This window comes from Salmo trutta, chromosome 18, assembly GCF_901001165.1.
Source record: "Salmo trutta chromosome 18, fSalTru1.1, whole genome shotgun sequence".
Lineage (NCBI taxonomy): Eukaryota > Metazoa > Chordata > Actinopteri > Salmoniformes > Salmonidae > Salmo > Salmo trutta.
The window spans coordinates 16,694,245-16,716,232 of NC_042974.1; the positions used below are offsets into that span (position 1 = coordinate 16,694,245).

The 21,988-nt window shown below is 44.5% G+C and overlaps 1 protein-coding gene across 4 annotated transcripts in view; it reads left to right on the forward strand.

The window, feature by feature from the left end:
- The window catches only part of LOC115152881 (protein tweety homolog 2-like), a 97,501-nt gene that overhangs the window by 37,709 nt on the left and 37,804 nt on the right, over positions 1-21,988 (forward strand). For all 4 annotated transcript variants that reach the window (XM_029697778.1, XM_029697779.1, XM_029697780.1 and 1 more), the window contains exon 3: positions 7,920-8,031. In XM_029697778.1, the coding sequence (XP_029553638.1) occupies positions 7,920-8,031 (112 nt within the window). The remainder of the gene's footprint in view (positions 1-7,919; positions 8,032-21,988) is intronic.

The window sequence follows — 21,988 nt, forward strand, 5'->3', positions numbered from 1 at the left end:
TGCATGCCACATCATTGACTGGCCAGTCAGGCATTCGATGGCTGTATCATATGTGGTTAGCTGATATTTTAAGTACATTTTCAGGCGTTGTTAGATCTGGTATGCATTTGCTGTGTGGTCAGATATGAACTCAAATATTTACTTTATTGCATTGTGTTGGAGTTATCTGTCTTAAGACCCCAGGGGAAGTGATCCGTCTTAGGACCCCAGGGGAATGATCTGTCTTAGGACCCCCAGGGGAAGTGATCTGTCTTAGGACCCCCAGGGGAAGTGATCCGTCTTAGGACCCCCAGGGGAAGTGATCCGTCTTAGGACCCCAGGGGAAGTGATCCATCTCAGGACCCCAGGGGAAGTGATCCGTCTCAGAACCCCAGGGGAAGTGATCCGTCTTAGGACCCCAGGGGAAGTGAATCGACCCAGGACCTTAGGGGAAGTGAATCGACCCAGGACCTCAGGGGAAGTGAATCGACCCAGGACCCCCAGGGGAAGTGAATCGACCCCAGGGGAAGTGAATCGACCCAGGACCCCAGGGGAAGTGAATCAACCCAGGACCTCAGGGGAAGTGATCCGACCCCAGGGGAAGTGAATCGACCCAGGACCTCAGGGGAAGTGAATTGACCCAGGACCTCAGGGGAAGTGAATTGACCCAGGACCCCAGGGGAAGTGATCCGTCTCAGGACCCCAGGGGAAGCGATCCGTCTCAAGACCCCTAGAGGAAGCGATCTCCATGGGAAGTGAATCGACCCAGGACCCCAGGGAGGTGAATCGACCCAGGACCCCAGGGGAAGTGAATCGACCCAGGACCCCAGGGGAAGTGTGTGCATTCAGAATCCCAATGAGTCATCGTCTGTCTATCTGGCTGGCATATCATGTGTGCTACAATGGTAAATGTTAATCTCTATCCCTCTTGACCCTGCCATAGAGAACATGCGTCATTGTGATCTAATCAAAGTTAAAGAGTACTTATATACACCCGTGCAAGCACGGACGCACACACACACACAAAGAGAAATGCATGTGTTGGAGATGGAGTTCTTTAGCCAGAGGCTGAATCTCTCTCTGAATGTCCTCTCTCTCATCCTCTTTTCCAGTTTGTGCGTCATGGACATGACAGGACCACAGACGTTTTCTATGCACATACTCAGTCAAATTAGGCCAGGGGCCGTATGTGTCAAGAGTCTCGGAGTAGGAGTGCAGATTTAGAATCAGTTTTGCTCTTTAGATCACAGTGAATAAGATTTGACGGACGGAAGGGACCTGGATCTAGATCAGTTCGTATGGCACCTGAGACAATCTAGTCTCTGTCTGATGGCCACCAGATATTTATCTGAGTTAAGAGGAGTTCTAAACTCAGCAAAAAAAGAAACGTCCTCTCACTGTCAACTGCGTTTATTTTCAGCAAACTTAACATGTGTAAATATTTGTATGAACATAACAAGATTCAACAACTGAGACAAATTGAACAAGTTCCACAGACATGTGACTAACAGAAATAGAATAATGTGTCCCTGAACAAAGGGGGGGCGTCAAAATCAAAAGTAACAGTCAGTATCTGGTGTGGCCACCAGCTGCATTAAGTACTGCAGTGCATCTCCTCCTCATGGACTGCACCAGATTTGCCAGTTCTTGCTGTGAGATGTTACCCCACTCTTCCACCAAGGCACCTGCAAGCTCCCGGACATTTCTGGGGGGAATTGCCCTAGCCCCTCACCCTCCGATCCAACCGGTCCCAGACGTGCTCAATGGGATTGAGATCCGGGCTCTTCTCTGGCCATGGCATAACACTGACATTCCTGTCTTGCAGGAAATCATGCACAGAACGAGCAGTATGGCTGGTGGCATTGTCATTCTGGAAGGTCATGTCAGGATGAGCCTGCAGGAAGGGTACCACATGAGGGCGGAGGATGTCTTCTCTGTAACTCACAGCGTTGAGATTGCCTACAATGACAACAAGCTCCGATGATGCTGTGACACACCACCCCAGACCATGACGGACCCTCCACCTCCAAATCGATCCCGCTCCAGAGTACAGGCCTCGGTGTAACGCTCATTCCTTAGATGATAAACGCGAATCCGACCATCACCCCTGGTGAGACAAAACTGCAACTCGTCAGTGAAGAGCACTTTTTGCCAGTCCTGTCTGTTGCCAGTGATGTCTGGTGAGGACCTGCCTTACAACAGGCCTACAAGCCCTCAGTACAGCCTCACTCAGCCTATTGCGGACAGTCTGAGCATTGATGGAGGGATTGGGCGTTCCTGGTGTAACTCGGGCAGTTGTTGTTGCCATCCTGTACCTGTCCCGCAGGTATGATGTTCAGATGTACCGATCCTGTGCAGGTGTTGTTACATGTGGTCTACCACTGCGAGGACGATCAGCTGTCCGTCCTGTCTCCCTGTAGCGCTGTCTTAGGCGTCTCACATCTGCAGTCCTCATGCCTCCTTGCAGCATGCCTAAGGCACGTTCACGTAGATGCGCAGGGACCCTTGGCGTCTTTTTTTTGGTGTATTTCAGAGTCAGTAGAAAGGCCTCTTTAGTGTCCTAAGTTTTCATAACTGTGACCTTAATTGCCTACCGTCTGTAAGCTGTTAGTGTCTTAACTACCGTTCCACAGGTGCATGTTCATTAATTGTTTATGGTTCATTGAACAAGCATAGGAAACAGTGTTTAAACCCTTTAAAATGAAGATCTGTGAAGTTATTTGGATTTTTTTTTCATCCCTCTTCTCTCTCTCCAGGCCCCTACCATCCTCCTGTTAATGACAATGATTCAGAGATATTTCAGATACAGTGCTTCAAAAGATAGACCTATTTCCTCAGGCTGCTTTTATCTGCTAGTCTGTACTTATTTCTTACCTGGATGTTTTGAGGTTTCTTTTGTGCGTCCTAAATGGCACTCTTTACAGTAAACAAAGTAGTGCACTATAAATCCAATGAGGCGATATTTGGGATGCAGCCTCTGTGTGTTTCTTGCTTCATAGAGCTTGTTTAAATACAGGAACATGAAAGGAGGCAGATTCCCAATGGTGTGTTCTTGATACCGGGCTAATGTTTTGGTGTGTAAAGAGTAAAGACGCCCCACAGACATGATGTAATGCATCATCAATACTTGATTCATGGTGAGAGATGCATATTCTGTCTCCTCTCTCTCTCCACCCACCCCCTCTCTCCATCCCACACTTTCTCGCTCTCCATCCCCTTCTCGCTCTCTCTCTCCACCCCTCTCTCTCTCTCCATCCCCTTTGTCCCTCTCTCCATCCCCTCTCTCTCTCTCCGTCCTCTCTCTCATCCCCTCTCTCTCTCTTTCTTTCTCAACCCCTTTCTCCCTCGCTCTTCATCCCCCCCTCTCTCTCTCATCCCCCCGTCTCTCTATCCCCTCTCTCTCTCATCCCCCCGTCTCTCTATCCCCTCTCTCTCTCATCCCCCCGTCTCTCTATCCCCTCTCTCTCTCATCCCCTTTCTCTCTCTCTCTCCATCCCCCCTCTCGCTCTCGCTCCATCCCCCCTCTCGCTCTCTCGCTCCATCCCGCTCTCGCTCCATCCCCCTCTCGCTCTCGCTCCATCCCCCCTCTCGCTCTCTCGCTCCATCCCCCCTCTCGCTCTCTCCATCCCCTTTCTTTCTCTCTCAACCCCTTTTCTCCCTCTCTCCACCCCCTGTCTCTAAATACATTTCAAATGTCATATTATGTGCAAATAGTTAAAGTACAAAAGGGAAAATAAATAAACATAAAATAAATAAAAATAAACAATTCTGCAGAGTCTCAATTTGGTGTTTTTCCCATTTTGTGAGGTATTGGTTGGTGAGTGGACCCCAGACCTTTTTAGCCAGATCCTAATTGGTATGTCGAATTTTATGTTATTTTGATGGCATTGAAGGCCCTTCTTGCATTGTCTCTCAGATCGTTCACAGCTTTGTGGAAGTAACCTGTGGTGCTGATGTTTATGCCAAGGTACAGTATGTATAGTTTTTTGTGTGCTATAGAGCAACGGTGTCTAGATGGACTTTGTATTTGTGGTCCTGGCAAGTGGACCTTATTTGGAACACCATTCTTTTTGTTACTGTCAGGGCCCAGGTCTGATAGAATCTGTCAGAAGATGTAGGTGCTGCTGTCGGCCCTCCTTGGTTGGGAACAGAAGCACCAGGTCATCAGTAGACATTTTAAGTCAGATTCTAATAGGGTGAGGCTGGGTGCTGCAGACTGTTCTAGTGCCCTCGCCAATTCGTTGACATACATGTCTCTCACTCTGCGCTGTGTGGGAGTCCTAGTTGCCCTACACACATTACTGTTACCGTACTAAACAGGACAGGATAACGCTGCGAGGGACAGAATCGTAATGTCATTTCCCAATGAAATGGGAGACAGACTGTGAAGCGGAAGGTCCTCCACTGAAGGATCACAGTCACATAAAGCTTCCCAAATGGCAACCTACAGTATTCCCTATGCAGTACACTACATTTGACCAGGGCCCATAGCAAATAGTGTTCCATTTGGGACGCATGCAGGGACACGCACTGTGAGGAAGGTTGAAGTTTCCCTCCGAGCCTAGACTAAGTCCCTACATCCCTTCTACCACTGGACCTGTGAGCCGCTTCTGGTAGCACTTTAATGGACCAGACATAACAGGAGGAAGTGGGTGTTTTATGAGGATCCAATAATCAAGAGAAGCTTAGAGAGGTTTATCTCCACAGCAGTTGAGTTGTGTTAGTGTGGTGGAGAGCGTTGTGCAGGGTAGTGAGAAGATAACATATTAGGAGGGTTACTAAGAGAGGGGAACCACTGCTTGTGTTATGAACAGTACTCTTATGTCCTTAACACAAACTAAAAGAGGATGAGAAAGAGGACATTTACAGACAGTGAAATTAATTTCAGCCCACTGCACGTTAGTAATCTAAGGTTGCCTGGAGTAATACAGAAAACGTATTATGATAGTGCATAGTTATGTTTTTCTGTATGAGAGTGCACTACATTATTAGAACTATTATTTTTGGGATGGTAATGCGTTTTCAGTGTAAACTTAAATGACTAAATCCAGATATAAAGTATGTACAGTACCAGTCGAAAGTTTGGACACCTACTCATTCAAGGGTTGTTCTACATTGTACAATAATAGTTAAGACTTCAAAATAATGAAATAACACATATTTAATAATGTAGTAAAAAAGTGTTAAACCAATCAAAATATATTTTATGTTTGAGAATCTTCAAAGTAGCCACCCTTTGCCTTGATGACAGCTTTGCACACTCTTGGAATTCTCTCAACCAGCTTCATAAGGTAGTCACCTGCAATACATTTAAATTAACAGGAGTGTCTTGTTAAAAGTTCAATTGTGGAATTTCTTTCCTTCTTAATACGTTTGAGCCAGTCAGTTGTGTTGTGACAAGGTAGGGGTGGTATTCAGAAGACAGCCCTATTTGGTAAATTAGAGTTCAATAGAGTTACCAGCCTCAGAAATTGCAGCCCAAATAAATGCTTCACAAGTAACAGACACATCTCAACATCAACTGTTCAGAGGCGACTGTGTGAATCAAGCCTTCATGGTCAAATTGCCACAAAGAAACCACTACTAAAAGACACCAATAATAAGAAGAGGCTTGCTTGGGCCAAGAAACACGAGCAATGGACATTAGACCAGTGGAAATCTGTCCTTTGGTCTGACAAGTCCAAATTTGAGATTTTTGGTTTCAACCGCTATGTCTTTCTGAGACACAGAGTAGGTGAACACATGATCTCCAGATGTGTGGTTCCCACCGTGAAGCATAGAGTAGGAGGTGTGGTGGTGCTTTGCTGGTGACACTGTCAGTGATTTATTTACAATTCAAGGCACACTTAACCAGCATGGCTACCACAGCATTCTGCAGCGATACGCCATCCCATCTGGTTTGGGCTTAGTGGGACTATCATTTGTTTTTCAACAGGACAATGACCCAACACACCTCCAGGCTATGCAAGGGCTATTTGACCAAGAAGAAGAGTGATTTAGTGCTGCATCAGATGACCTGGCCTCCAACATCACCCAACCTCAACCCAATTGAGATGTTTTGGGATGAGTTGGACTTCAGAGTAAAGGAAAAGCAGCCAACAAGTGCTCAGCATTTGTGGGAACACCTTCAAGACTGTTGGAAAATAATTCCAGTTTAATTTGGTTGAGAGAATGCTAAAAGTGTGCAAAGCTGTCATCAAGGCAAAGGGTGGCTACTTTGAAGAATATAAAATATATTTTGATTTAACACTTTTTTGGTTACTGCATGATTCCTTATGTGTTATTTGATAGTTTGATGTCTTCAATATTATTCTACAATGTAGAAAATAGTAAAAATGAAGAAAACCCCTTGAATGAATAGGTGTGTCCAAACTTTGGACTAGAGAATCAAAAATTCCTAAAATGTCATGGCATGGACCTCCATTGATTTTGTTATAATATTTGAGCCATTGCGATAGCATAAGAGCACAGCATAAGCCTTGGCAAAATGTGTGGAATTACAGGAAATTAGCTTTAAAACATACGATTTTTGTCACTGCGGCCAAGAAGACGGCCTCTAAAACTGCGGCCTACTTGTTCAGGTTTTTATACTGAATAAACAGAATGGCGGTTCCCACACAAAGTTTTTCACAATCATCAACCAACCTAACATATTCTTCCAGCCTGCACGATGCCCTCAAGGTGGGGATGTGCAACGATGCTTAAGCTTTCATGCTGCCATTTCAGAGATTGCAGTCAACTCTCACCCTGGGAGTGACAAAATGTCAGGGGTGGTAATTCAACTCTCACCCTGCGACCGACCAAAGGTCATGAGAGGGTAGTAGATAACAGTTTATTATTGTGGCTAAATACATTTTTAAAGGAATTCAGTAATTCAACCACCCTCCTTTAATGGAAAGTCAGTCATTCATACACCCTCATTTAAAGGAAGATCAGTAATTCAACCACCCTCATTTAAAGGAAGATCAGTAATTCAACCACCCTCCTTTAAAGGAAGATCAGTAATTCAACCACCATCCTTTAAAGGAAGATCAGTAATTCAACCACCCTCCTTTAAAGGAAGATCAGTAATTCAACCACCCTCCTTTAAAGGAAGATCAGTAATTCAACCACCCTCCTTTAAAGGAAGATCAGTAATTCAACCACCCTCCTTTAAATGAAGATCAGTAATTCAACCACCCTCCTTTAAATGAAGATCAGTAATTCAACCACCCTCCTTTAAATGAAGATCAGTAATTCAACCACCCTCCTTTAAATGAAGATCAGTAATTCAACCACCCTCCTTTAAAGGAAGATCAGTAATTCAACCACCCTCCTTTAAATGAAGATCAGTAATTCAACCACCCTCCTTTAAAGGAAGATCAGTAATTCAACCACCCTCCTTTAAAGGAAGATCAGTAATTCAACCACCCTCCTTTAAATGAAGATCAGTAATTCAACCACCCTCCTTTAAATGAAGATCAGTAATTCAACCACCCTCCTTTAAATGAAGATCAGTAATTCAACCACCCTCCTTTAAATGAAGATCAGTAATTCAACCACCCTCCTTTAAATGAAGATCAGTAATTCAACCACCCTCCTTTAAAGGAAGATCAGTAATTCAACCACCCTCCTTTAAAGGAAGATCAGTAATTCAACCACCCTCCTTTAAATGAAGATCAGTAATTCAACCACCCTCCTTTAAAGGAAGATCAGTAATTCAACCACCCTCCTTTAAATGAAGATCAGTAATTCAACCACCCTCCTTTAAATGAAGATCAGTAATTCAACCACCCTCCTTTAAAGGAAGATCAGTAATTCAACCACCCTCCTTTAAAGGAAGATCAGTAATTCATTGGATCAGTCGTCGGTACTGTGTGTTTTATACTTTGTACTATACTCATTAATTTATCAAACAAAAGCTAACCTTTGCCTTCCTTCCTGTCTCTCGCTCTGTGCAGCGCTGCGGTGGGAGTGGGTTTCTATGGCAACAGTGAGACCAACGATGGGGTGTACCAGCTGACGTACTCCCTGTACAACACCAATCATACCCTGGGAGGGGTCGACAGCCTGGTGGGTAGCACTGCAGACTCAATACTATATTACCTCTACGTTACCACTACATTACCATACACTACATAACCATACAGCTGACGACTCCCTGTACAACACTCACACCCTGGGAGCGGTCGACAGCCTGGTGGGTCCAGTAGACCCACTACTTTGTCTTTCTCATCCCCCCCACTGTCTGTGTCTACAGTCACAGCCAGCCCCCTCCCACCCCACTGTGTGATGGTGATAATATCTACAATCACAGCCAGCCCCCTCCAACCCCACTGTGTGATGGTCATAATGTCTACAGTCACAGCCAGCCCCCTCCAACCCCACTGTGTGATGGTCAAAATGTCTACAGTCACAGCCAGCCCCCTCCAACCCCACTGTGTGATGGTCATAATGTCTACAGTCACAGCCAGCCCCCTCCTTCCCCACTGTGTGATGGTCAAAATGTCTACAGTCACAGCCAGCCCCCTCCAACCCACTGTCTGATGGTGATAATGTCTGCAGTCACAGCCAGGTCATGATCCAATAAACTGTCTCTGTGTGTGTGTGGTCATGGTCTAAGAAACTGTCTGTGTGTGTGTGTGGTCATGGTCCAATAAACTGTGTCTGTGTGTGTGTGTGTGGTCATGGTCCAAGAAACTGTGTGTGTGTGTGTGTGTGTGTGTGTGTGTGTGTGTGTGTGTGTGTGTGTGTGTGTGGTCATGGTCCAAGAAACTGTCTCTGTGTGTGTGTGTGGTCATGGTCCAAGAAACTGTCTCTGTGTGTGTGTGTGGTCATGGTCCAAGAAACTGTCTCTGTGTGTGTGTGTGGTCATGGTCCAAGAAACTGTCTCTGTGTGTGTGGTCATGGTCCAAAAAACTGTCTCTGTGGTCATGGTTCAAGAAACTGTCTCTGTGTGTGTGGTCATGGTCCAAGAAACGGTCTCTGTGTGTGCTGCTTCCAATGTACACTCTGGGAGGCTGGTCCAACCAGACATTGTTCTCGTGCTTTGTACCCACATGAGTCCCAATGTGTCCGTTTTAGCTGCTAGGCATGGAGACCAAGGCCATCAGACGCAATGACTGTTGATTGGTGACTGGTGACTTTATCCCTACCTATATATAAACATATCTACTGTACCCCAATTGCCTCATACCTCTGCACATTGACTCAGTACTTGTACCCTGTGTATATAGCCATGTTATCGTTGCACATTGTGTATTTATTCCTTGTGTTTTTTTTTCTCTCAGCGTTGTTGGGAAGGGACCGCAAGTAAGCATTTCACTGTTAGTCTACACCTGTTGTTTACAAAGCATCTGACAAATACAATTAGATTTGATTTGAAAACGCCTCAAATGCTTTTTTATAGCTTTAGATTCTACAATTATACCGCTGAAAATTGCCCTCTCTTCTCATCCCCCGGGCGACTGTCTAACTCCCCATGAACAAAGAACCATCCTCCTCCTTCTGTCTCCCTTCATGTGCCCACTACTTTACACTGTGAGGCCCTTCCTGACTATTTCTATCTCGGTTTCCTCTTTAAGTGCTAAGAAGCACTGATGATGACACAGAGAGAATCCAGCTTTATTTCCCTTTCTCTCACATTCTCTCCGGGGCGTTTTAGTCACTCAGATAATAATGCTCAGGACTCTACAGGAAGTTTCGGCAGTGGGATTTCAGTTCTATTTTCTCTCAGTGCTAAGAAGGATCCGAACTTGTTTTAACCCAGCCATTTTAAAGGCAGTGAAGGCACATAAATGTTGGGATGTACTGTATGTCCCTTGTGATGTGCAGACCTTAATGGTTGAACATATAGCCAGATTTCCTTAATCCTGTATTAGATTAAATATTCTGGTTGAGCCGATGCTTATATTTTTGTCCCCCCAATTTCATGATATCCAATTGGCGAAGGTGGAGAGCCATGCATCCCTCGAAACACGACCCTGCAAAGCCACACTGCTTCTTGACACACTGCTCACTTAACCCGGAAGCTATCCACACCAACGTGTCGGATGAAACACCGTCCAACTGGTAACCGAAGTCAGCTTGCAGGCGCCTGGCCCGCCACGAGTGCCTTAGACCACTGCGCCACTCGGGAGGCCTGAGCAGATGCTTTTATCCATTAAGAACACCTGCTCTGGGCCTCCCTAGTGGCACAGCGGTTTAAGGCACTGCATCGCAGTGCTTGAGGCATCACTACAAACCCGGGTTCTATCCCAGGCTGTGTCACAACCGACCGAGAATCCCATAGGGCAGCGCACAATTGTCCCAGCGTTGTCCAGGTTAGGGGAGGGTTTGGCCGGGGGGGGGGGGGGGGCTTTACTTAACTCATTGCGCTCTAGCGACTCCTTGTGCTGGACTGGACACCTGCAGGCTGATTTTGGTCGTCCGTTGAACGGTGTTTCCTCCGACACTTCCGGGTTAAGCAGCCAGGTGTTAAGAAGCGTGATTTTGGATGGTTATGTTTCGGAGGACGCATGACTCGACCTTCGTTTCTCCCGAGCCCATTGGAGATTTCAGCGATGATACAAGATCGCAATTGGATATCACAAAATTGGAGCGAAAACAGGGGTAAAATCCCCCTCAAAAAAGACTGACCAGGTGAAAGCTATGGTCCCTTATTGATGTCACTTGTTAAATCCACTTCAATCAGCGTAGATTAAGGGGAGGAGTCTGATTAATGAAGGATTTTTAAGCCTTGAGACAATTGAGACATGGATCTTGTATGTGTGCCATTCAGAGGGTGAATGTGCAAGACAACATATTTATGTGCCTTTGAACAGGGTATGGTAGTGTCATGACATGGCCCTTTCTGGGTATAGATCATGGCTTCCCACGCTCTCCTAAACCCAGGTTCTGTTATCTCAGGTCGTAAATTCCTGACGGAGACTCTCTCCCCTTGGCCATGCAGAAAAACAGACACAGAGAGAACAAACGATTTCACATGGTGAACTCCTAAATCCCCAAAATGAGAATATGAAACAAAATGTCCACTTGTGGGAATGGTCCGTGGACACTTTCATTTGGTGACCTCAGAAAGGACAGGAAACACACATAACTATATCTCTGAATGTGTACATTTCTCATTTATGGGGTTTGCATCTAATTCTTGTATAAAATGAATGAGTAAAGATGACACTATTTGTGAAATGATGTAATATGATGTTAAACCTTTAATGTGAGATAATTGTATTCCCTTTAAAGTTTAACTAAGTCATTGGCCCGCCCCCATGAGCACAGACATGATCAGGCTTCATAGAACCGCCTTATCTATTGTTACGAATAAAAAACCCTCCTGAGGAAATCCTCTTCAGACCACACATGCCTCGGTGTCAGCTGAGGTGGCACAGGTTTGAGTACTAAGACTGAGCAAACCCACAGCGTGAACCGTGATTGCGAATAGTTTAGACTAAGCAAACCCACAGCGTGAGCTGTGATTGCGAATAGTTATTGAATTCCTAACCATACCATGTGGAGCATTGGCTACACGGCTGGAAATGGTTAAACTCTGAGACTATCGATCCCGAAAGAATAAGAGCAAATCTTAGATACTAATTACTAGTCTGCAGCTAGAAATTATGTAAACCTGGGATGCTATTACCGACAACCGCTGAAACATTTGTTCTATGAGAACTCTGAAGTATCCATTCTAACCACGAAAGACTTTGATCTTCAGAGAACCAGAAAGAGAGAAAGAGAGCGGATGAACTGACTCTCCAGCAGACAGACTTACGATTCCAACAGAGATCACGACAACACCTGGGCGTAAATATATATTGATTGCAATTATTCCCGAATGAGTGAGCGTTCATGTGCAAAGAATTAGCATTTCAATTAATATAATTATCAACTGTGTGTAGTGATCCCTTTTGTCTTTCCCGCTCTCACTCAGTTCTCACCCACTTCCCTTTGTCCACCAAGCCGTCATATTGGCTTAGCCCACTAGGGAATCTTCCCTATCATTTGTTAGTAACAGATCTACTGTTTGTTTATGCATTTCTGTGATTATTTAGTTAGTTAGTAAATAAATGATTAAGACAATTGGTGTATGGATGATTTATAGTAAAGGCTGGGTTTGTGCAGATAACCAGCAATTAATGACGTTTGGAATGATACTAACATGAGGTAAATAATAATTCATTAATTAATTGATTGATCAGACTAATTGATCAGATATGAAAACATCTGAAGAGTTATATTAGGAAAATTATAACTTTGTAATCTGAAGATTTTCCTTGGTGCCCCGACTTCTTAGTTAATTACATTTACATGATTAGTTTAATCACGTAATAATAATTACAGAGAATTGATTTGATAAAATAATAGTCTTCACTTTTAATGATGCCAAGGACACAACAGTAGTAGGTGCCAGGCGCACCAGTTTGTGTCAAGAACTGCAATGCTGCTGGGTTTTTCACACTTAGCAGTTTTCTATCAAGGATGGTCCACCACCCAAAGGACATCCAGCCAACTTGACACAATTGTGGGAAGCATTGGAGTCAACATGGGCCAGCATCCCTGTGGAACACTTTTGACACCTTCTAGAGTCCTTGCCCCGACAAATTGAGGCTGTTCTGAGGGCAAAGGGGGGCGCGGGGGGCAACTCAATATTAGGAAGGTGTTCAATGTAGCCTATGCAGGAATCAAATCCTGCTTCAACAAATTATAGATTGAGCCATGGGAACCACCAAGCTTCTGCTCTCTGGTGGGTCTCTGACCAATATGTCCCACTCCCCTGGAGGCTGGAATGATAATGCAGCATCTGTCTTATTATGAAATCACCATCACATCACCCACTATCCTGCCTCCTTGTCACTTCCCTCAGCAGTGAGGCAGGAAGTGCATCATCATCATCAGAGAGACAGACGTAGAGACTCCAGATGACTTCTATGTCTGTTGTTGAAGAGCAGGAATGAACTCCCTGTCTGTGGTAATGGAGTGGATTAGTGTTTCTGTAGCTTACTCTCCGTGTCATAGCTGTTACCTACACATCTGGGCCCGAAAACAGACAGTCGGTCGACACAGATTAAGCCTAGTCCAAGACTAAGATGCACTTTTAATGGAGATTGAGCACACAGCATGTAGAACCAATATAGCCTAGTTCCTATCTGAGCTGTTAAATAGTTGTGGTCCTCCGATGGTACAAAGGCCTTACTGTGTCTTATAGACAGACGACAGTCTCTCTTCACAATCAGACTCCACACACACACACACACACACACACACACACACACACACACACACACACACACACACACACACACACACACACACACAACCACCCACATACGTTTTGTTCTTCTATCCTATTTTCAATCAAAATCCTGTTTGCCCTAACTCCTAAACCTAACCACTACCCCTTTTCCCTAATTCAAACCCTAACCCTAATTGTAACACTAAACCTAACCTCAAAATAGCCTTTATCCTCATGGATATGTGGGAAATGTCACCATGAGGGAGAATTTTCCTCCTTTCACTATCCTTGTGGGGACTTTTGGGGATTTTAGGTCCCCACAATCATCCGTGAACCCAGCAAACAAAGACCTTTGATGAGGACCAGTGGCCGGGTGTCCTGATGTCCTGATGGGCTGCTTCGGTGTTAGTCCTCTTTCTGATGGAAATGACTGCTTTGGCTTCTGCCCACATCTCCTCCGCCTCTCTACACTCCTCAGAAGTGGAGCAGATATCTTAGACTAGGAGGTGATGGAAATTAATTATTCGTTTTTTCTTCTATTTTTAACCCTTATTTTATCAGGTAAGTTGACTGAGAACATTCTCATTTACAGCAATGATCTGGGGAATAGTTACAGGGGAGAGGAGGGGGGATGAATGAGCCAATTGAGAGCTGGGGATGATTAGGTGGCCATGATAGTATGAGGGCCAGATTTGGAAACACTTAATAGTCACCATCAATGAAAGTTGACTTCATAGTTACAGTCAATGGCTGCTTTTTTACTTCACAGTCACCATCACTTTTTCCAGCTTGTTTGAGTTCGTTCATTAGTTCTGGACCATATGGTTGTGTAGCTGTCTGCCCCTCACGCTGACAACCCTGACTGGGAATCTGAATTAACAATCAGACACACAGTTAGAAGACATCGTTTCAGGAGGAGAAGACAGAAAAACAGTCTGCTCTTCATACCGTAAAGGGAATTATGGGAATTTGGAATGCTTGTATAATCTCTAACTGATATCCCATATGAACTCCGCAGACATTCTATAAATAAATAGTTTTCTTCTTTGCTGAGGCTTGGAGGAAGGAGATGGTGAATGAAGAGAGATTTTGGCAGCCAACAGTCAGAGCTCTAGCCTGGTCCCAGATCTGTTTGTGTTGTCTTGCCAACTCCTGCCAATTACCATACGAGTTGGAAAGACAGCACAAACAAATGTGGGACCAGGCTATCAGAGCTCTGCCTGTGTGGGTCAGTCAGAGAGAAAGGTTCTATCTAGCTCTGGTTGGGACCTTACCAGTGACATAACTGTAAACATATTTCCCTCAACCAAACACGGTCTCATCGTAATAGGCTTTGTCTGGAAACGATAGAGTTGAAAGATTAGTTATTTGACTCTGTGTGATGAAAGAAGGATTTACTTGAACTATTTACAGCGTAAGCAACGATGTTCAAGGAATCAAGCTCTTGGAGAGAGAATGTTTGATAATTGTTGAGGGGAAGGAAGAAGGGATTTGTTTGAGATGAAGTTGACAACCAGTGATAAACTGCCTGGTTGGAGGTCTCTGTGCATCCCAAATGGCACCCTAGCCCCTAAATAGTGAGCAAATAATACTGCACCATAGGGCTCTGCTCAAAAGTAGTGTACTATGTAGGGAATAGGGTGCCATTTTGGATGCAGAATTTGTGTGGGATGGCTGATGACTGACTGAGAGCTGTTGACTGAGAGCTGGACATGGGCCTGGGTCTGGATCTGGGCCTATAGACTTCTAGGTTTGGCTCCTGTCCCAGACAAGGGATTTCAGGAGGGCATCCCCACTGGCTGCTACAGCCTTGGCATCCTTACCCATGCTGTGCTGCGTCTAGAACACGAACATCAGGATGGTACTATAATGCATCAGAGACCTTAAGAAGTAGATATTCTACCCTACAGTATCTGCAGATCTAACAGTGAGGTTCAGGGTATCTTAAGGTAAAGTGATATGAAGTGGTTAAGTCTAGGGTAAAGGTCTGGATATGCAAGTACATAGTTGTTTTGTTAGACTTGGAGGAGTAAGAACACAGATGTAATAGGACTAATGAGCAACACTGACTTCCCTGTTCAGACATGGGCGTTGCAGTATGTTTTCAGTGAAGTGAAGCTGCTAGCATCATCTTGACTTTGGTGGTCAAGATGTGTTGGTATCTGTACTGATGGCGCAAACAGGGAGACATAGTGGAGGGGTAACACACGTACAAGCAATTGCTCCCGACGCCACTTGGGTACACTGTAGCATCCACCGAGAGGCTCTTGCTGCCAAGGGAATGCCCAACAGCTTGAAAGACATTTTGGACACTACAATGACAATGGTTAACTTTGTTAAAGCAAAACCTGTGAACTCTCGTATTTTCTGCACTGCAATGATATGGGCAGCGACCATCTAACGCTTTTACAACATAGAGAAGTGTGCTGGTTCTCAAGGGGCAAAGTATTGGCAAGTTTTTTTTAAAATTGAGAGACAAGCTTAAAGTTTTATTTACTGACCATAATTTTCACTTGTCTGACCGTCTGGGTGATGTTTATTCGCTTCCCTGAATGATCTGAATCTAGGATTACAGGGACTCTCTGCAACTATATTCAATGTGCGGGACAAAATTGAGGCTATGATTAAGAAGTTGGAGCTCTTCTCTGTCTGCATTAACAAGGACAACACACAGGTCTTTCCATCATTGTATGATTTTTTTGTGTGCAAAGAACTCAAGTTTACGGACAATGTCAAATGTGATATAGCGAAGCACCTGAGTGAGCTGGGTGCGCAATTACGCAGGTACTTTCCCGAAGCAGATGACACAAACAACTGGATTCATTATCCCTTTCACGCCCTGCCTCCAGTCCACTTACTGATATCTGAACAAGAGAGCCTCATCGAAATTGCAACAAGCGGTTCTGTGAAAATTGAATTTAAATCAGAAGCCACTGCCAGATTTCTGGATTGCGCTCAGAGTATCCTGCCTTGGAAAATTGCACTGTTAAGACACTGATGCCCTTTGCAACCATGTACCTACGTGAGAGTGGATTCTTGGTCCTCGCTAGCATGAAAACTAAATACAGGCACAGACTGTGTGTGGAAAATGATTTAAGACTGAGACTCTCTCCAATACAATCCAACATTGCAGAGTTATGTGCATCCTTTCAAGCACACACTTCTCATTAACCTGTGGTGAGTTATTCACAATTTTCGATGAACAAATAAGGTTTTATATGTAAGATGGTTAAATAAAGAGCAAAATTATTGATTATTATTATTTGTGCCCTGCTCCTATAAGAGCTCTTTGTCACTTCCCACGAGCCGGGTTGTGACAAAAACTCACACTCATTCTTATGTTTAATAAATGTATCGTATAGTGTGTGTGGCAGGCTTACAATGATGGCAAAAACAACATTTGTAAGTGTGCTGACCCTGGTGCTGGAGGGGGTACACAGCTGGAGGTTCAATGTTTGAAGTGGTACGGGACTAAAAAGTTTGGGAACCACTGTCTTATGCCATCTGGGCTGTTTGTGGAATTCAGACCTTCAAATGCTTTCAAATCGTTTCCCACAATATCCATCATAAACAACCATTCTGTGCATTACTCTCCTAACCATCTTTCTACGTCTGTCAATCGTCTTCTCAATGGCATACAGTATATTCTGTCACTTTCATGTTCTCTTTTCCTACGAACCCAACAAACCAAAATGTCTCTTAACCGTTCTCTCGGGACATACTATCTATTTTGGGGTGTAAAACATCAGCTGTGGTTACCATCACATTGAACTGGTAAAAAAGTGGAATATATTCATAAAGAAGTTTTTCAAGATTTTATTACCCAAAATTAACCAGCGGAGAAGGAATCCATCTTTGGGAGACAGAACGGCTGCAGCACTTTAGAGCCATGTTTCATTTCACGCCTGACCTCATCCATTCTGAGCTCATCCATTCAAATGTAATTGAAGGAACCTCCTCTCCTCCTCGCCATTGAGCTGAGACAATCAGTTTGAGTAAGAGCCCGGTGTCGTGTCTTTGCTATGGATTAAATGATATATGACATCCTATTTTATCAAATAAATTCTCTGTAATTAATATTGCCTGATTAAACTAATCATGTACATGTAATTAACTAGGAAGTCAGGGCACCACGGAAGAATGTTTATAGAGCTGTTGTCTTCTGAATAAACTCTTAAATACCTGGTAATATTTTATATCAATTGCAGTCAATTAGCAATCGTCACCTTATTCAGTCTCATCTGAACGTCGTAAAATTCTTGGTTATCTTCACAAACCCATGCTAACAAGTTGAATCATCAATATAACATTTTGTTTAATTATTTATTTACTAAATACCTAAATAATCACACAGAATTACATATACACAGGATGGATCATACATTGATTAATAATTATGTCATACAAGTAAACGTCCCTAGCGGACGGAACCGATATGATGGCTGGTTACACAAAGAAAGGGAGTTGGGTTTGAATGAACGCAACGGGAAGAATGAGGAACAAAAGGATTGGGTCTCTATCGGACCTTATGAAGCTGTGCTATCGGAAATACCGAATCTTATGCATTCTAAATAACTGGCCATTTGGTAAAGGAAAATGCAATAAATATTTACTCTGGGTTGCCCAGCAGAGATCTCCCTTGTCCTTTGAGGAATATGTCTTGTGGTAGAACGGATACGTTGTAGTACCGTCGTCGTGTGCTAGAACGAATACTTTGTGTACCCTGTCTTTCTGAAGAGATTGTCCGTCCTTTCCTAGCCCACGTTTACAGCTGCTGCTGCTATCTCGATGTCTAGGACGTATTACTTCTTTAGTGAATAAGAGTTCAAAGTTCATATCAAGTTGCCATACTATAAGCTCATGCTATATTCTGGCTGGTATAGTCACATTCATCCTTCCAGCGTGGCGATCATCACCTCCACGTTGAAATTCTCCCCCTTAAGCGTATGGACATCAGTCCTCACGTCATCGGGAACACAATGTTAATTTCGTTAGGTTGTAGTCGTTCAACCATTCACAACCAGAACTCACGCTGAGGTTGGCTTAGTTCTGTAGCTGACATTAGCCCTTTTAAACGTATGAACAGCAGTCCTCACGTCATCGGGAACACAAGAGGTTGACTTTTGTCAATGGGCTTTTGTAGTGGCGGAGAGAAGGGCGTGCTTCATATTTCACAACCAATGCCTGTTCACTTGGGCGGGGCCACTGAGTGAGCATAGTTCACTTATGGAAACAATTCTCTCATTTAGAAGCTAAAATTACATTTAATCTTTTCACAAATAGTTTAATATTTAAACATTTAAATTGCACAACAATTCCATATGAATCTGATAACTAGAATGTGTAGACTTTCCAAGATACAGTTTGTCGTCTTATCATCAGTAATAATGTCTCAGATGACAACTGATCTGACATCATATTCTTTAAGTACCAACGGATACTTTCAACTGGTTGGATTACCTAAAGATAGTTTTTTTCCCCAACCTTTTGATGTTACAATACTCTCTCTATGTTAATAAAAGGGCTTCCCAAGAGTCCATTCTGTAGAGTGGAGAGAAAAAGGGGGACAGGCATTTATGGGGGGGTCATAAACCTTGCCAACAGGGCAACGTCATGACACAGGAGAAGAAGAATTATGCATCTTGTATCTCAAACTAGATCTCAAGCTGAAACATAATAATACCGCCATAGTACAGTGGTTAAAGTGATGATCCAGAGCATTGTTTAACTTCAGCCAGTAGTTTTGAAAATGGTGCTCACGAGCCAAAGCGGGTCTCTGTTTTATGCTTAGTACATCGTCCAATTGTCATCGATTTCGTATTATATGTTACGTCCTGCAAAAATAATATTATTATTATTACATGTTTTTGCAATTCATATGCCACAGTACGTTTCCAATTTGTAAAATATCTTACGAATTTGTTGTTCTTAAGATCCTGTACTGCATTTTTAAGGAATGTGACTGACTGACTGACCAATTGTCTCAAGTCCTATGATGAATTCATACTTGTACTTAGTCAAGGGAATGCCTTTCTGTGGAATTACCATAACACCCAATATTGTGTGGCAAATTGTTTATTGAGAGAAACTGTATAAGTGATTGGATGAATTCAATACACTGTCCAACAGCCTCAGAGACATAGTGTCACGTCTTGACCCTAGTAAGATGTCATTTTCTATAGTAGAGTAGGGCAGGGTGTGACAGGGGTGTTTTGGGTTGTTCTAGTTTTTCTATTTCTATGTTGGGATTGTTTGGGTTGATCTCTAATTGGAGGCAGCTGATCCTCGTTGCCTCTGATTAGAGATCATATTTAAGTAGGGGTTTTTCTCTTCCTGTTTTGTGGGTTATTCTTTTTTTTTAGTAGAGTGGTTTCCTCTCTGCATCACGGTTTGTTGTTTTGTGTATTCAAGTATTTTTCGTGTATTGCATTTAGTTTCACAATAAAGAAAATATGTGGAACTACGAACACGCTGCATTTTGGTCCGATCCTTCAAACAGCCGTGACACACAGGCTGCATCCCAATAGCACAGTATCAAGCAACGCGACGATGAGGATCAGACCGAATCGATAGAGACAACCAACAGGATCCAGTGACTCCCTAGGCTAAGATAAGATTCCCGTGCAGTCCCACAGCGGCTTAGATACATGCTTTCCCAGCAATGATTTCATCTCCTGAGCTTGAGGAGTTGAAATAAAACCGTGGAAATTAGGTAGTGGATCAGATAACAGTAGCACACCAGAGGCATGTATTTACTAAACTGTGTCTTTCGGTCTGCCTCCCAATTCGCACCCTTTTCCCTAGCCCTATGGGCCCTGGTCAAAAGTAGTGCACTAAATAGGGAATAGGGTGCACTAAATAGGGAATAGGGTGCACTAAATAGGGAATAGGATGCAATTTGGGACACATCCTATGTTTTTGTAGGGCAGGAAGCCAGCCATGTGTGCTGTCTATTACAGGTGACTGGTACTGTCCTAATCAGTGTACAGTAGGCCTCATGGTACTGTCCTGATCGGTGTAGCAGTAGGCCTCATGGTACTGTCCTGATCGGTGTAGCAGTAGGCCTCATGGTACTGTCCTGATCGGTGTAGCAGTAGGCCTCATGGTACTGTCCTGATCGGTGTAGCATTAGGCCTCATGGTACTGTCCTGATCGGTGTAGCAGTAGGCCTCATGGTACTGTCCTAATCAGCGTAGCGTTAGGCCTCATGGTACTGTCCTAATGAGTGTACAGTAGGCCTCATGGTACTGTCCTAATCAGCGTAGCGTTAGGCTTCATGGTACTGTCCTAATCAGTGTACAGTAGGCCTCATGGTACTGTCCTGATCAGTGTACAGTAGGCCTCATGGTACTGTCCTAATCAGTGTACAGTAGGCCTCATGGTACTGTCCTAATCAGCGTATCGTTAGGCTTCATGGTACTGTCCGAATGAGTGTACAGTAGGCCTCATGGTACTGTCCTAATCAGCGTAGCGTTAGGCTTCATGGTACTGTCCTAATGAGTGTACAGTAGGCCTCATGGTACTGTCCTGATTGGTGTAGCAGTAGGCCTCATGGTACTGTCCTGATCGGTGTAGCAGTAGGCCTCATGGTACTGTCCTGATCGGTGTAGCAGTAGGCCTCATGGTACTGTCCTGATCGGTGTAGCAGTAGGCCTCATGGTACTGTCCTAATGAGTGTACAGTAGGCCTCATGGTACTGTCCTAATGAGTGTACAGTAGGCCTCATGGTACTGTCCTGATCGGCATAGCAGTAGGCCTTATGGTACTGTCCTGATCGGCGTAGCAGTAGGCCTCATGGTACTGTCCTGATCGGTGTAGCAGTAGGCTTCATGGTACTGTCCTAATCAGCGTAGCGTTAGGCTTCATGGTACTGTCCTAATCAGCGTAGCAGTAGGCCTCATCGTACTGTCCTGATCGGCGTAGCAGTAGGCCTCATGGTACTGTCCTGATCGGTGTAGCAGTAGACCTCATGGTACTGTCCTGATCGGTGTAGCAGTAGGCCTCATGGTACTGTCCTGATCGGTGTAGCAGTAGGCCTCATGGTACTGTCCTAATCAGTGTACAGTAGGCCTCATGGTACTGTCCTAATCAGTGTACAGTAGGCCTCATGGTACTGTCCTAATCAGCGTAGCGATAGGCTTCATGGTACTGTCCTAATCAGCGTAGCAGTAGGCCTCATGGTACTGTCCTGATCGGCGTAGCAGTAGGCCTCATGGTACTGTCCTGATCGGCGTAGCAGTAGGCCTCATGGTACTGTCCTGATCGGCGTAGCAGTAGGCCTCATGGTACTGTCCTGATCGGCGTAGCAGTAGGCCTCATGGTACTGTCCTGATCGGCGTAGCAGTAGGCCTCATGGTACTGTCCTGATCGGCGTAGCAGTAGGCCTCATGGTACTGTCCTGATCGGCGTAGCAGTAGGCCTCATGGTACTGTCCTGATCGGCGTAGCAGTAGGCCTCATGGTACTGTCCTGATCGGCGTAGCAGTAGGCCTCATGGTACTGTCCTGATCGGCGTAGCAGTAGGCCTCATGGTACTGTTCTGATCGGCGTAGCAGTAGGCCTCATGGTACTGTCCTGATCGGCGTAGCAGTAGGCCTCATGGTACTGTCCTGATCGGCGTAGCAGTAGGCCTCATGGTACTGTTCTGATCGGCGTAGCAGTAGGCCTCATGGTACTGTCCTGATCGGCGTAGCAGTAGGCCTCATGGTACTGTTCTGATCGGCGTAGCAGTAGGCCTCATGGTACTGTCCTGATCGGCGTAGCAGTAGGCCTCATGGTACTGTCCTGATCGGCGTAG